This window comes from Misgurnus anguillicaudatus, chromosome 11, assembly GCF_027580225.2.
Source record: "Misgurnus anguillicaudatus chromosome 11, ASM2758022v2, whole genome shotgun sequence".
NCBI lineage: Eukaryota > Metazoa > Chordata > Actinopteri > Cypriniformes > Cobitidae > Misgurnus > Misgurnus anguillicaudatus.
Genome location: NC_073347.2, coordinates 30,362,945 through 30,375,680, shown reverse-complemented (window position 1 = coordinate 30,375,680; position 12,736 = coordinate 30,362,945). Strand labels below are relative to the sequence as shown.

General features: G+C 40.0%; 2 protein-coding genes across 3 annotated transcripts in view; one reads left to right on the top strand and one right to left on the bottom strand.

Annotated features, from left to right (window-relative positions):
* Positions 1–436: 436 nt before the first annotated feature.
* On the top strand, positions 437–11,273 carry msh6 (mutS homolog 6 (E. coli)). Of its 2 annotated transcripts, none has more exons than XM_073873518.1 (10): positions 437–814; positions 2,596–2,780; positions 2,891–3,066; positions 3,174–5,748; positions 5,904–6,196; positions 6,758–6,875; positions 7,444–7,533; positions 7,618–7,772; positions 10,552–10,751; positions 11,058–11,273. In XM_073873518.1, exons 1-10 carry the CDS (start codon positions 582–584, stop codon positions 11,137–11,139), a joined length of 4,107 nt encoding a protein of 1,368 aa, XP_073729619.1. In that variant the 5' UTR covers positions 437–581; the 3' UTR covers positions 11,140–11,273. The 2 variants fall into 2 exon arrangements, with proteins under 2 accessions (XP_073729619.1, XP_055025838.2); XM_055169863.2 differs by having other exon boundaries at positions 2,578–2,780.
* fbxo11a (F-box protein 11a) overlaps positions 11,240–12,736 on the bottom strand; it is a 32,904-nt gene continuing 31,407 nt past the window's right edge. Inside the window, exon 22 of the mRNA XM_073873519.1 lies at positions 11,240–12,402. Within this exon, the coding sequence (XP_073729620.1) occupies positions 12,273–12,402 (130 nt within the window). The 3' untranslated portion in view covers positions 11,240–12,272. The remainder of the gene's footprint in view (positions 12,403–12,736) is intronic.

Genomic DNA, 12,736 nt, shown 5'->3' with positions numbered 1-12,736 from the left:
ATAAACGATTAGTCTTCCTAGTGTTCAAATGTCTCCTATGAAGCAAAATCTTCTGAGATTTGAATGCGGCACGATGCGGTGTTATGGGCGCTCCCTGGTGAGGGGTTTGATTCACTATGACATGTAATCCAAATTTAGGATTACCAGTTTATATTTATTTTTAATTAATTAAATAATTTTATAAACGAAATTTTAATTAATTTCTATCTTTATTTGCATTATGCACTTTTATGTCGTTTGTTTTATTCATTTTGGCTTCTTTTAATAAACGTATGTCCCACACTAAATTCTAAATAATTTCCAATATTTAAACAGAAACCAAATAAAAGAACATCTTAAAACAAAACATCGACATTCATTTCGGCCACGTGGGTAGGGTAAAATGATACACAGAAATTCCCATTGGTTTATACTCACTTGACGTCATATGACCCGCCTCTTCCCGTTCCGTACCGTGGCAGCGTTTTCCCGCGAATCCGCTGCACTCGGGGCAGGACTGGGGCTGCTGGAATGAACACATGAACTATTCGTCATTTTTCATCAATTAAAACCATCTTCTGCACAACAACAAGCTTTCGGACATGGCGAAGCAAAGTTCCCTTTTTAATTTCTTCACAAAGTCACCGCCGCTCGTGACAAAGGCCAAATCCAGCCCGTCTCCAGTGGAGGCGGACGTTCCCTCAAATAAATCCAACACATCTCCTAAAGAAGAGGCGAAAATTATCAAGAAAACCACATCAAAACCAGTCAAAGACCACCAGAAGACCGGCCATGCGAAACTCTTCGGAGATAAAGCGGTTTCTGCAAAGCAGAGGTAAGTTAACGTTACAGTCTCTGCACACCTTCATATGTGTCCCTAATGCAAAAGTTTTAAAGTATCACCACATTTTTGCACTTGTCACCAGTGTGATACTATGTTTGGAGTCTGGACACTGTCATGATGATGACTAACGTATCACTGTAGTATTTTTGCATTACGTTACTTTGCAGCATTATTTATGGTAAATAACGAAACAGCTGTTCGTGATGTGTTATTTATTATGCTTGTGACAGTATCATTTAATAGCACTAATAAAGAGAACTATGATATTACCATGTTTTCACACACACAGTGAGTGTGTGTACAATTTCGACACCGTGTATTTTACAATTTCAACACCGAGTGTCGTACCGTTACTTGCCTTTTGTAAAGATTATGCAGATTAAAGTGAACGTACAGTGTAGTAACATTGAGTGTTTCTTTAAAATGAACACTTGTAAGAGTTTTGTGTTTAATATTTAACTGTGTGCCTTACTATTTCCTGAGTTTGGCGGGAGTTCGTGAGCCTCGTGGATCATTTTTCTCTGTGCTTCATAGGATTTTTCTCTCATCGGTCTTGACCAATAGGAGCACTTGTTACAAACATCACTATGGCAACCGCACTTTACGGCAAAATCCTTTTTGCTACAGTTATATCTTCGTTGTAATTCATTATTTTTGTGGTTACCATAATTGTACCACAGCCTTTATCATTAAATTGATATTTTAGTTGGGAAAAAACGAAAGTAATGACGTTAGTTGCTTTTTTATGCTTATATGGCTTGTGGTATTGTTTATGGATTTTGGTATTCTGTAAAACATTGATCATATTGGATAATACTTTCAATTTGGGTTTTTTTTTCACTGTAATGTATATAGCAAAATTATGTTTTTGTATGCATTTAATGTATTTTCATGCAAATTTGTTTTGTATATTATGTACACCTTCACTGTACTAAACTATTAAGCTATGCTAAATACTTACAGTGTAGTCCAAAAGTATTGATTGACTTCTAGAGGTTCATTGTTTTATTCATTGCATAAAATGGTTAAAAAATTCAGAGAAAAGCTTTAGCAAGCAATTATTTGCTGATTTTTACAAATATTTCTGTGCATTTTTATTTATGTTCAATGTTTTGTTATCAAATGCAGCAATGTATTAATTTTATACATGTATTTAAACTTAAGATTTGCAGTAGTCCTAAACCTGCCAGGCTTATTTAGGGAATATAAGATTCTGTTTTCCAAAGTGCTTAATTTATCATGGGTTCACACCAGTCGCGTTTGAGGCGTCAAATTCACGTCTACCGCGTCTAGTGTGCCGCTTGAACATTTTGAGTTTACTTGCTTCATTCATGCGTGAAATTCGAGTCATCGAGACATTCACGAGGAAATTCGCATTGTGGGAGGGGCTTCTGCGACTCCGCTCGCTTCCTGTAATCATGTCACTACTAAATTGCAAGCTCCTGATTGGTTAACGCTGCGCATTTTTCCGCCAAAGTAAAATTTTTCAACTTGCGCGTTTGCCGCGGAAACGCTCAATTCGCGCCAATGAGATGGAATCGCATCTACCGCGCCGCACTAAACGCCTCATTCGTGCCACGAGACCTTCAGATGCGCGTCAACGCGTCTTCACATTGACTTAACATTGAAATCACTCACGCTTGACGCCTCTACCGCGGCTGGTCTGAACGCAGCATTATAATCCTATGTGCTAAATATTGGTTTCTTCGGGTTAATGAACATCTCACAATTAACATGAGATATTTTTCCCCTAGTTCCTCATCTATGTTTAGTGCTGGTGCTCTTGTATGGGCTAAGATGGAGGGTCATCCCTGGTGGCCCTGTATGGTTGTGCCTCAGCCTCTGACCGGACAGCAGATGAGAGGTCGTGGCCGAGACCAAAGACTTCACGTGCACTTCTTTGACGAACCTCCGACACGTGGTTGGGTTAACACAAAGTACATAAGGGACTATCAAGGTAAATAAGGTTTTCTCTTTGTTTGAAGAATGTTATTTTGTATAGTGATTTTTAAAATATGCAAAATGTTTTTATTTCGACATTAAATGCATTTCTGTTGTCCGCTCAAGGTTCTGATAGCCCAGATGCCAAATCAGGCGGCGTGTTCTTCAGTGGTAAGCCTGTGATTCGTAAAGCGATGGAGCTGGCGGACCTTGCGATGAAAGAGAGTGCAGAGCAGAGACTGAAGATGCCAATGTGCGCGGATCCCTCGGATGAAGAAGAGGGAGATGAAGAGGATATGGAGGTGAGCAGTGTTAGACCAAAATAAATAATACAGACAAAATATCACTGTGATCTCTTGTTAAAATGCTTTTGCTTCATTTCAGCATGAAATGTTGTATTTTATTCTAGGTTGAGAAATCAACCTTATCAGATGAGGAAATGTCTGAAGAAGAGGTTGAGGAAAAGGTAAAGCCCGGTCGCCGTTCATCTCGCGCTGCAGCCGAAAAAGGTCAGAAGTCCAAGCGTCGACGCATTGTGGTGGCGTCTGACAGCGAGGACTCCGGTGAAGAGTTTAAACCTGATCAGCACGCAGCAGGTAGCAGTGAGGAGGAGGAAGAGGAGGAGACGGTGAGCAGTGGGGTTGAGGAAGAGGAAGAGAGTGAACCCGAGGCAGAACCAGACAGCCCTGTGAAACCATTGAAACGCAAACGCTCTGAAAAGCCTGCTAAAGCAAAGAACAAATCTGCCGCCTCAAACACCCCTAAACGGGCACCAGCAACATCTGTTACTCCGTCTTTGGGATCTAACACCAAGTCACGCCTATCTGCTTTCTCTGCCCCAGACAACTTTGAGAGTCAGAACAGCGGTACAGGCGGACTGGATGGAGGGTCCACCGTGTGGGACCATGAGAAACTCGACTGGCTTCAGGATGGCAAGAGAAAAGATGGCCAGCGAAAACGTCAGTCTGACGAAAACTACGACCCCACGACTCTATACGTACCCGAGGATTTTTTGAACAGGACAACACCTGGAATGCGCCGCTGGTGGCAGCTGAAGAGTGAAATGTTTGATACGGTTCTGTTTTATAAAGTTGGCAAGTTCTACGAGCTCTACCACATGGATGCCGTGATTGGCGTAAATGAATTGGCTCTTACCTTCATGAAGGGCAGTTGGGCCCATTCTGGCTTCCCTGAGATTGGCTTTGGACGTTTCTCTGACGTACTCGTACAGAAGGGCTACAAAGTGGCTCGCGTGGAACAGACTGAGACACCTGAGATGATGGAAGCGAGATGTAAGGCCATGGCACGTCCCACCAAGTTTGACCGTGTTGTAAAGCGAGAGGTTTGTCGAATCATCACGCGAGGCACCCAAACCTACAGCGTGCTTGATGGTGCCCCTTCTGAAACTCAAAGCAAGTATCTGCTTAGCGTTAAAGAGAAGAGTGAAGAAGACAGCGCGGGTCATGGCCACATCTACGGGGTCTGCTTCGTCGACACTTCTGTAGGACACTTCCACGTCGGACAGTTTCAAGATGACCGACACTGTTCCCGTCTGCGTACCATGGTGGCGCACTACTCTCCCGCCCAGGTTCTGTTTGAGAAGGGCAACCCATCAGCTGAAACGCTTAAAATGTTCAAGGCCATCTTGTCATCCGCCCTACAGGAAGGACTAAATGCTGGCTCACAGTTTTGGGATGCCCAGAAGACTCTCAAGGTTCTTGCAGAGGAAGACTACTTCAAAGAAAGCACAGTTGACAACGAAGGGGGATCAATTCTCCCTTCGACTCTTAAAGCAATGACGTCCGAAAGTGACTCTCTGAGTCTCACTCCAAAGAAGGGGTACGAACTAGCTCTTTCTGCACTTGGTGGCTGCATGTTTTACCTTAAGAAATGTCTTGTAGACCAAGAGCTTCTTTCAATGGGCAACTTTGAGGAGTATATTCCTGTGGATGTTGAGATGGAGCAAGCAGGTGGAGCATCATGTTTTTTTGCAAAGACTCGCCAAAGGATGGTCCTGGATGGAGTGACCCTTGCCAATCTTGAGATCCTTCAAAATAGCTCGACCGGGGGTCCGGAGGGATCCCTGCTTGAACGATTGGATACCTGTTGCACCCCTTTTGGCAAAAGACTCCTAAAGCAATGGCTCTGCGCCCCTCTTTGTAATCCATCCTCAATTGCTGATCGCTTAGATGCTCTGGAGGACCTGATGGGTGCTCCATCCCAAGCTACTGAAGTCACAGACCTACTAAAAAAGCTTCCAGATCTTGAGAGACTACTGAGTAAAATCCACAGCATGGGAACTCCTTTGAAAGGACAGGACCATCCAGACTCCCGAGCCGTTTTGTACGAAGAGCTCATCTACAGCAAACGAAAGATAGCTGACTTTCTCGCAGCGCTCGAGGGCTTCAAAGTCATGAAAGAAATTGTGTCAGTCATGGACCCTGTTGCTGAAGACTTCCGGTCTAAGCTGTTGCGGCAGGTGTTGCTTTTAAAAGCAGAAAACAAAGAGGGGCTTTTCCCCGACCTTTCACCAGAGCTCAAACGTTGGGACACGGCTTTCGACCATCAGAAAGCTCGTACCACCGGTGTGATAACCCCAAAGGCCGGCTTCGACCCAGAGTTTGACCAGGCTCTTAGTGGAATAAAAGACTGTGAGAAAGACCTGCAAGAATACCTGGACAGACAGAAGAAAAGATTGGGTTGCAAAAACTTGTCTTATTGGGGAACAGGAAGGAACCGTTACCAGTTAGAAGTTCCTGATAGTGTTTCCGAAAGAAGCTTGCCGGAGGAGTACGAGGTGAGATCCACTAAGAAGGGTTGGAAGCGATACTCGACCAAAGAGATCGAGCGTCTGTTTTCAGAGCTGCAGAGCTGGGAAGACAAAAGGGATGCTGCGCTGAAGGACTGCATGAGAAGACTCTTCTACAATTTTGACAAGAATTACAAAGACTGGCAAACCGCTGTGGAGTGCATGGCTGTTCTTGGTACGAGAATTTTTTACCCAATTGTGTTATTTTTAAAAATATCAACTGCTCAGTTATGATCCTTCAAACAATACCTTCCTAGTGACTTCAGCTAGAGACTGCGGTCTTGCTTTTTTGAAATAATGCGATTAGTCCTGTACTTCATGTCTTTGCAGATGTGTTGTTGAGCTTATCCCGGTACAGTCAGAGCGGTGATGGGCCAATGGTGAGACCCGAGATGGTTCTTCCAGGGGACAGGTGTCAGGCTTCACCCTTTTTGGATCTGAGAGGTTCTCGTCATCCGTGTGTCACCAAGACCTTCTTTGGCGACGACTTCATTCCCAATGACATCTTCATCGGTTGCCCTGGTGATAATGAAGAAGAGGGTCAAGATGACATGAAAGCACTTGCCCCTTGTGTTCTAGTCACTGGGCCAAACATGGGCGGCAAATCCACACTAATGAGACAGGTGAATAAAATAATGAAATAAATAGTTTTATGAAAAAGAATCATTTTAAAGCACTTTTAAACTTTAAACGCTACCCAATACAAGGTTAAAAAGTTAGTGTATTTTAAAATCTGTAATATTAAAGGTGGGTGCACGATTTTTGAGAATGCTTTGGAAAAGGGAGTCAGGCTGAGTACCAAAACACACTTGTAGCCAATTAGCAGTAAGGGGCGTGTCTACTAATCGACATTGTTGCGTATGTGTGGGGCGGGTCTATCAAAAAAAGGTCCAGATTCTATTGGGTAAGGGGCGTCGTGTTTGTTTAGGTGATTTCAAATGTCAACATTGGCTTTCAGAGATCGTGCACCCCGCCTTTAAGTTAATAAAAGACACATTCTCACCTGCAAAAAGTTAATCAAATTTTTTTGAGAATATAAATCTCTTCGGGATTTAGAAGTGATGTCTGCTTCAGGATCGATCCAAAATTGCAGATACCTCTAGATATGTTTCCTGAACAGGGTTTAGGTTAATTTTTTGGTTCGGTTAGGTTAATATTTTCTTTATTGACTCTGTCTCTAACAGTGCGGTCTGGTGGTGATTTTGGCACAGTTGGGCTGTTATGTGCCTGCTGACAGTTTGCGTCTCACTCCAGTGGACCGAGTTTTCACTCGGCTTGGTGCCTCTGATCGCATCATGTCGGGTAAGTTTATGCGTAGGCTTTTTTCTTATCTTCTGTCAGATGTCACTGCTTGATATGCCACCTGTACCTGTATCATAAGCCATGGTAAATGAAAACTTCACTTCCCAGAATGCCACCTGTACATGTTGTATAGCAATGTCAAAAATTCTGGTTTATGTCATTTTGATTCATCTTCCTTTTGGCAAATTCAATTTAAATTCACACCTAAAAATTAAAATCAAGCTAACACTTTTGAATTGAATCTATTTAGTAGTGATGCACCGATGTATCAGCCGCCGATATTTATCGGCCGATTTTTGATGAATTTGAAACCATCGGCAGGTTGTCATGCCGTCTTATATTTGTTTTAGCTTAATTTGTGCCTCTCTTATTATGTTGGTCAGTTGAATGTTAATTAGATCCAATCCATGTTCAGTAAAAATAATTTGATGCAGAAATAAAATGTTTAATATCGGTATCGGCCAGAAGTTGTCTGTTTAAATCGGTATCGGCCCAAAAAAATCCTATCGGTGCATCCCTACTATTTAGCATGTTTTATTATTAAAGATTTTTGCACTTTGCTTACCAGGTGAGAGTACTTTCTTTGTGGAGCTCAGTGAGACGGCCAGCATTTTGCTGCACGCAACCAACCACTCTCTTGTCCTCCTCGATGAACTGGGTAAATTCTTATTGAATTGCTTGTAAGGAGTAGTTTTGAAGGAATATATTTTATTCTGAATTATGATGCTAACCTTTTCTGCAGGCAGAGGTACGGCCACATATGACGGTACAGCTATCGCCAGCGCAGTGGTGAAGGAGCTGTCGGAGAAGATCTGTTGCCGTACTCTGTTCTCCACACATTATCACTCACTGGTGGAGGATCACGCTCGGGATCCTGCCGTCAGGCTTGGACACATGGTCAGTTGAGCTTCCAAACACTTATTTTACACTTTTTTACAAAACTTTTTTACAAAAATGAAAAATAATTGTCACTTAGATATTTGATTTAAAGCAAACAATTATCGTGAGTACAATGGAAGTTAGTAGTTGAATGATAAGGCCATTTTACAGCAGCAATAGCTAACATTTTTTGTACCGTATTTTCCGGACTATAAGTTGCACTTTTTTCATAGTTTGGCTGGCTCTGCAACTTATATGTCAAAATTAATTCATACTGACTAACATGAACCAAAGGAAAACATAACCGTCTACAGCCACGAGAGGGCACCATAAGTTGCTCCTGTAGCCTACCCTTGAAAAAATGTTAACTGAAACAGTAACTTAAAGACAACGGAGAAAGACTTTAGAAACAAAATGCCCCCAAAAAGAATAATATTTTTCTAAATAAATGCGACTTATAGTCAAGTGCGACGTATATATGTTTTTTCCTCTTCATGACGCATTTTTTGACTGATGCGGCTTTTACTCCGGAACTACTTATAGGCTTGAAAATACGGTAACAGGTAACATAAGCGCTTTAAAGGGATAGTTTACCTAAAATTGAAAATAACACTGATTTACTCACTCTCAAGCCATCCTCGATGTATATAATTATCTTTTTTTCAGACAAACACAATCAGAGTTCTATTAGAAAATGTTCTGGCTGTTCCAAGCTTTATAATCGTAGTAAATGGTGCTTCTGATTTAAAGCCCATAAAAATCCATTCATCCTTCACAGAAGTAATCCATTCAGCTTCAGGGGGTTAATAAAGGCCTTCTGAGGGCAATCGATGTGAATTGTTTTAAAAATAAAATCCATATTTAAAACTTAAAAACTAAAATAACTAGCTTCCGGTAACGACCGATGCATATTCACAAGAGAATGTTGAGTAAATCATGGGGTAATTTTCGTTTTTTGCAAACTATCCCTTTAAAAACAAGATACATTTCTGCTTTAAGGGGGACATATCATGTCACACATCAAAAGTTGACTTTTTCATGTTTAAGTGCTATATTTGGGTCCCCAGTGCTTCTATCAATCTAGAAAATGTGAAAAAGATCAAACCAGTAACTTAGTTTTGGTAAACCATTCTCTGCAAGCATGTAAAAAAAAATCATTGAAATTTGTCTCCCCCTGTGATGTCAGAAGGGGATAATTCCGATCCCCTTAATATGCACTATCCAACCACAGCACTGCCATTTAGTGCAGAGATCAGCTCATTTTTATTTTAAAGAACACCCAAAAACGGCACATTTTTGCTCACACCTACAAAATAGCAATTTTAACATGCTATAATAAATTATCTACATAATATTTTGAGCTAAAACTTCAAATACGTACTCTGGAGACACCAAAGATTTATTTTACATCTTAAAAAGTCTTGTGAAGCGTCCCCTTTAAAGCTTTCCCTTGCCCCATAGTATTTTTTCGTAATGCATTGCAGTTTTTTTACACATTGAGATATACAATTAGTTTCTGTTCTAAATGACAGCATATCATAGATTCCTGAGTTTAAAGGATAAGTCCATTTTCTTAAAAGAAAAATCCAGATAATTTACTCACCACCATGTCATCCAAAATGTTGATGTCTTTCTTTCTTCAGTCGAGAAGAAATTATGTTTTTTGAAGAAAACATTGCAGAATTTTTCTAATTTAATGGACTTTAATAGAACCCAACATTTAAAACTTAACACTTAACAGTTTTTTTCAACGGAGTTTCAAATGACTATAAACAATCCCAAACGAGGCATAAGGGTCTTATCTAGCAAAACGATTGTCATTTTTGACAATAAAAAAACAAATGTACACGTTTTTAAAGCACAACTTCTCGTCGTGTAGATCCGGTCGTGACCCCACTACTTCACCGCAATACGTCATGACGTCAAGAGGTCACAGAGGACGAACGCGAAACTCCGCCCCAGTGTTTACAAGCGAAAGAGGACCGTTCCTACGTTGTTGTATGTCAACTGATACTAATTAATATCTTTGTGTCAAGATATTGTTTACAATGGTCCGCAAATGTGCGTTTTATATATCTAACACGTGACCTCCCTACGTCACTACGCATTTACGTTAGGTCGCGCTGGACCGGACACAAAAGTTGTGGTTTAAAAGAGCATATTTTTTATTTTTCTTGTCAAAAATGACAATCGTTTCGCTAAATAAGACCCTTATGCCTCGTTTGGGAGCGTTTATCATTTGAAACTCCGTTGAAAAAACTGTTAAGTGTTGAGTTAAGTATTAAATGTTGGATTCTATTAAAGTCCATTAAAATTAGAAAAATCCTGCAATGTTTTCTTCAAAAAACATAATTTCTTCTGGACTGAACAAAGAAAGACATCAACATTTTGGATGACATGGTGAGTAAATTATCTGGATTTCTCTTTTAAGAAAATGTAATATTCCTTTAAGCTATTGAATTGTTTCAATCATGATCAACGTGCACAAAGAAATATTGTTTATATGCAATGGCACTTGTTCTTATTCCTCAACAACTATTATAATGCCGCTGGTTTTAGATTCAAATAATGACAGCTACATTAAGAGCACAATACCTAAACTAATCATTTTAAAACAGCTTATTCCAGACCTCTGATATAAACATGTATTATTTAATCCCCATGCATGTTTTTAAGGAAAATACTTTAATGTGAAAGTCCTCTAAGCCATCCACTTATGAAAAAGTAAAGTACATTAAGACAGGCATGTGCACCAGTTTTTACTGCATGAAATATTAATCTTTATTGCCTTATTCAGGCCTGCATGGTGGAGAATGAATGCGAGGACCCCAGTCAGGAGACCATCACCTTCCTGTACAAGTTCATCGGTGGTGCTTGTCCCAAAAGTTACGGGTTCAACGCAGCTCGCTTGGCTAATATTCCGGAGGAGGTCATCCAGTCCGGACATAAAAAGGCCCGGGAGTTCGAGAGGAGCACGGTGTCTCTCAGGTTATTCAAGTAAGTAACCGTTTTATTAAAGATTGGCAATTGATCTCATGTCCTGATATTTCACACCAAAAAAAAAACCTGTTTTGAGTTTTTTTCCTGATGTTATATTATGGAAATTTATTCCAAACCCCACAATCTCATTACCATAAAAAGTTTCACTTTTTTCCATTATTGAATAAATGCAACAACAAAAAAATAGGTCTTGTAGGTTTTGTTATGAAATGTGACCTTAAAAAACATTTAACAGTTTCTGTTTTCATCATATTGAGTACATTGGAGAAATTTTTTTTTAACCAATATTTTATGTCTCAACAGGAAATTGTGTTCATACGCTGAAGATGCCACAGCCAGTCGTGACGAGTTCAACACATTAGTTCAACTGATCTGCAGTCTGTAGTTTAATTAAATGTTTTGATTTGTGTTCGTATTTACCCGTTCACAATTCCATGAGTTTTTTGTTTCATTTCCCCCATGTAGAAAACAATCCTCACTACTGAAACGATCTAATAAAGTTTATTTTTAAAAATGTAACACGTTCCTCTTTGACTAGGAAATTAAACTTTTGATTAATTACTAACAGCTACATAATGGTTATTGAGTACTTCACAATATATTAAGTCTAGATGTCATGGAACATGCATACAATTCAGGCTGTAAGAGAACCCACAGTCACCAAATACAGTTGGATGGAGGGGAAAAGCGCAAATAAAACTGTACATATACTCCACAGAGCTTCATATGAGCGAGAAGCATCTTTAACATCTCCAGCAATGTTATTCCTGGTCGCACGTCACTTCGGTCTCTGCGTGCTTTCACAAGCGTCTAGCGTCTCCGGTCGAGATAAAGAGGCGGGAAATCACTTCAGAATGAATGCGTGTGGTCAACGACGTTACCAGGCTCATGAAAACACTTTCCTTGCGTTCGGTACATTGCTGGAGAATACATTAGTGTTTCTCATCCTTTTTTCCTCGAATCTCTTTCACAGAAAGAACATACATCCTGCGACATGAGAACAAATACAGCAAGTCTAAGGTATAAACAACCCCGAAATTAATATACTTAATAAAATAAAAAGACATTCAAGTACATTTAAGATTTTTGCTTGAAATACAAAACTACATGAGAAAGCATTAAAATCAAACCATAAAAAACTGAAATAACTGAAGTGCTGGGTCTTTTTTATCCGTACATGTACAATAGCATGGTGACGTTTTTTGGAGAACAGGTGCACGGGAAGCATTTCGAGTCTTTACGCTCAGGGTCCACTTGAGGTCGGTCACCCATAAATCCTCAGGGTCCATTTTTTTGTAAAGACTGACGGGGGAAACGGGATTAACAAGTCCACAGCAGAATGTTTTTCATTTCTTTAAATAAAAATGTTTCCTCTCAGCTTGCATCGTCCAAGTATACACAATGTTTTCTTTTTTCCAAAGAGTTCTTTTTTTTATAAAATTGAATTATTTCTAGTTTGTACGCTCGTCCGAACTAGACCGAGCACATTATAGTCTGTTAGTTCAGAAGGGCTCCGCTTCAGTTGTGCTGCAGTGTGTTCGACTCTATAGGAGGGGCCGAATCGTACAGCGTGTCTGTATCGTGAGTCGGCTCTCCGGCTAGCGTGCACGGGTTAGACAAAGTCCCAGCGCCACAATCGCAGAAAAACCTGTGTAGCACAAAAAACTCTATTAGTGAATTGGATACGACGATTACAAACACAAGTATACACTAAATGAGTTAAATAAAACAGAAGTCTGGCTGGGTCATATTTCACAATGATATAAAATGGAAGAAATAAAGAAAATTAAAGGATTAGTCAATTTTCTTAAAAAATCCAGATAATTTACTCACCACCATGTCATCCAAAATGTTTATGTCTTTCCTTGTTCAGTCGAGAAGAAATTATGTTTTTTGAGGAAAACATTCCAGGATTTTTCTAATTTTAATGGACCCCAACACGTAACAGTTTTAATGCAGTTTAAAATTGCAGTTTCAAAGGA

Excerpts from the sequence above, each read along its gene's own strand:
- msh6 (XM_055169863.2), top strand. The coding sequence starts at position 582 with ATGGCGAAGCAAAGTTCCCTTTTTAATTTCTTCACAAAGTCACCGCCG. Across the intron at positions 5,749-5,903 it reads GGAGTGCATGGCTGTTCTTG|ATGTGTTGTTGAGCTTATCC; the intron begins GTACGAGAATTT and ends ATGTCTTTGCAG. Across the intron at positions 10,752-11,057 it reads GTGTCTCTCAGGTTATTCAA|GAAATTGTGTTCATACGCTG; the intron begins GTAAGTAACCGT and ends ATGTCTCAACAG.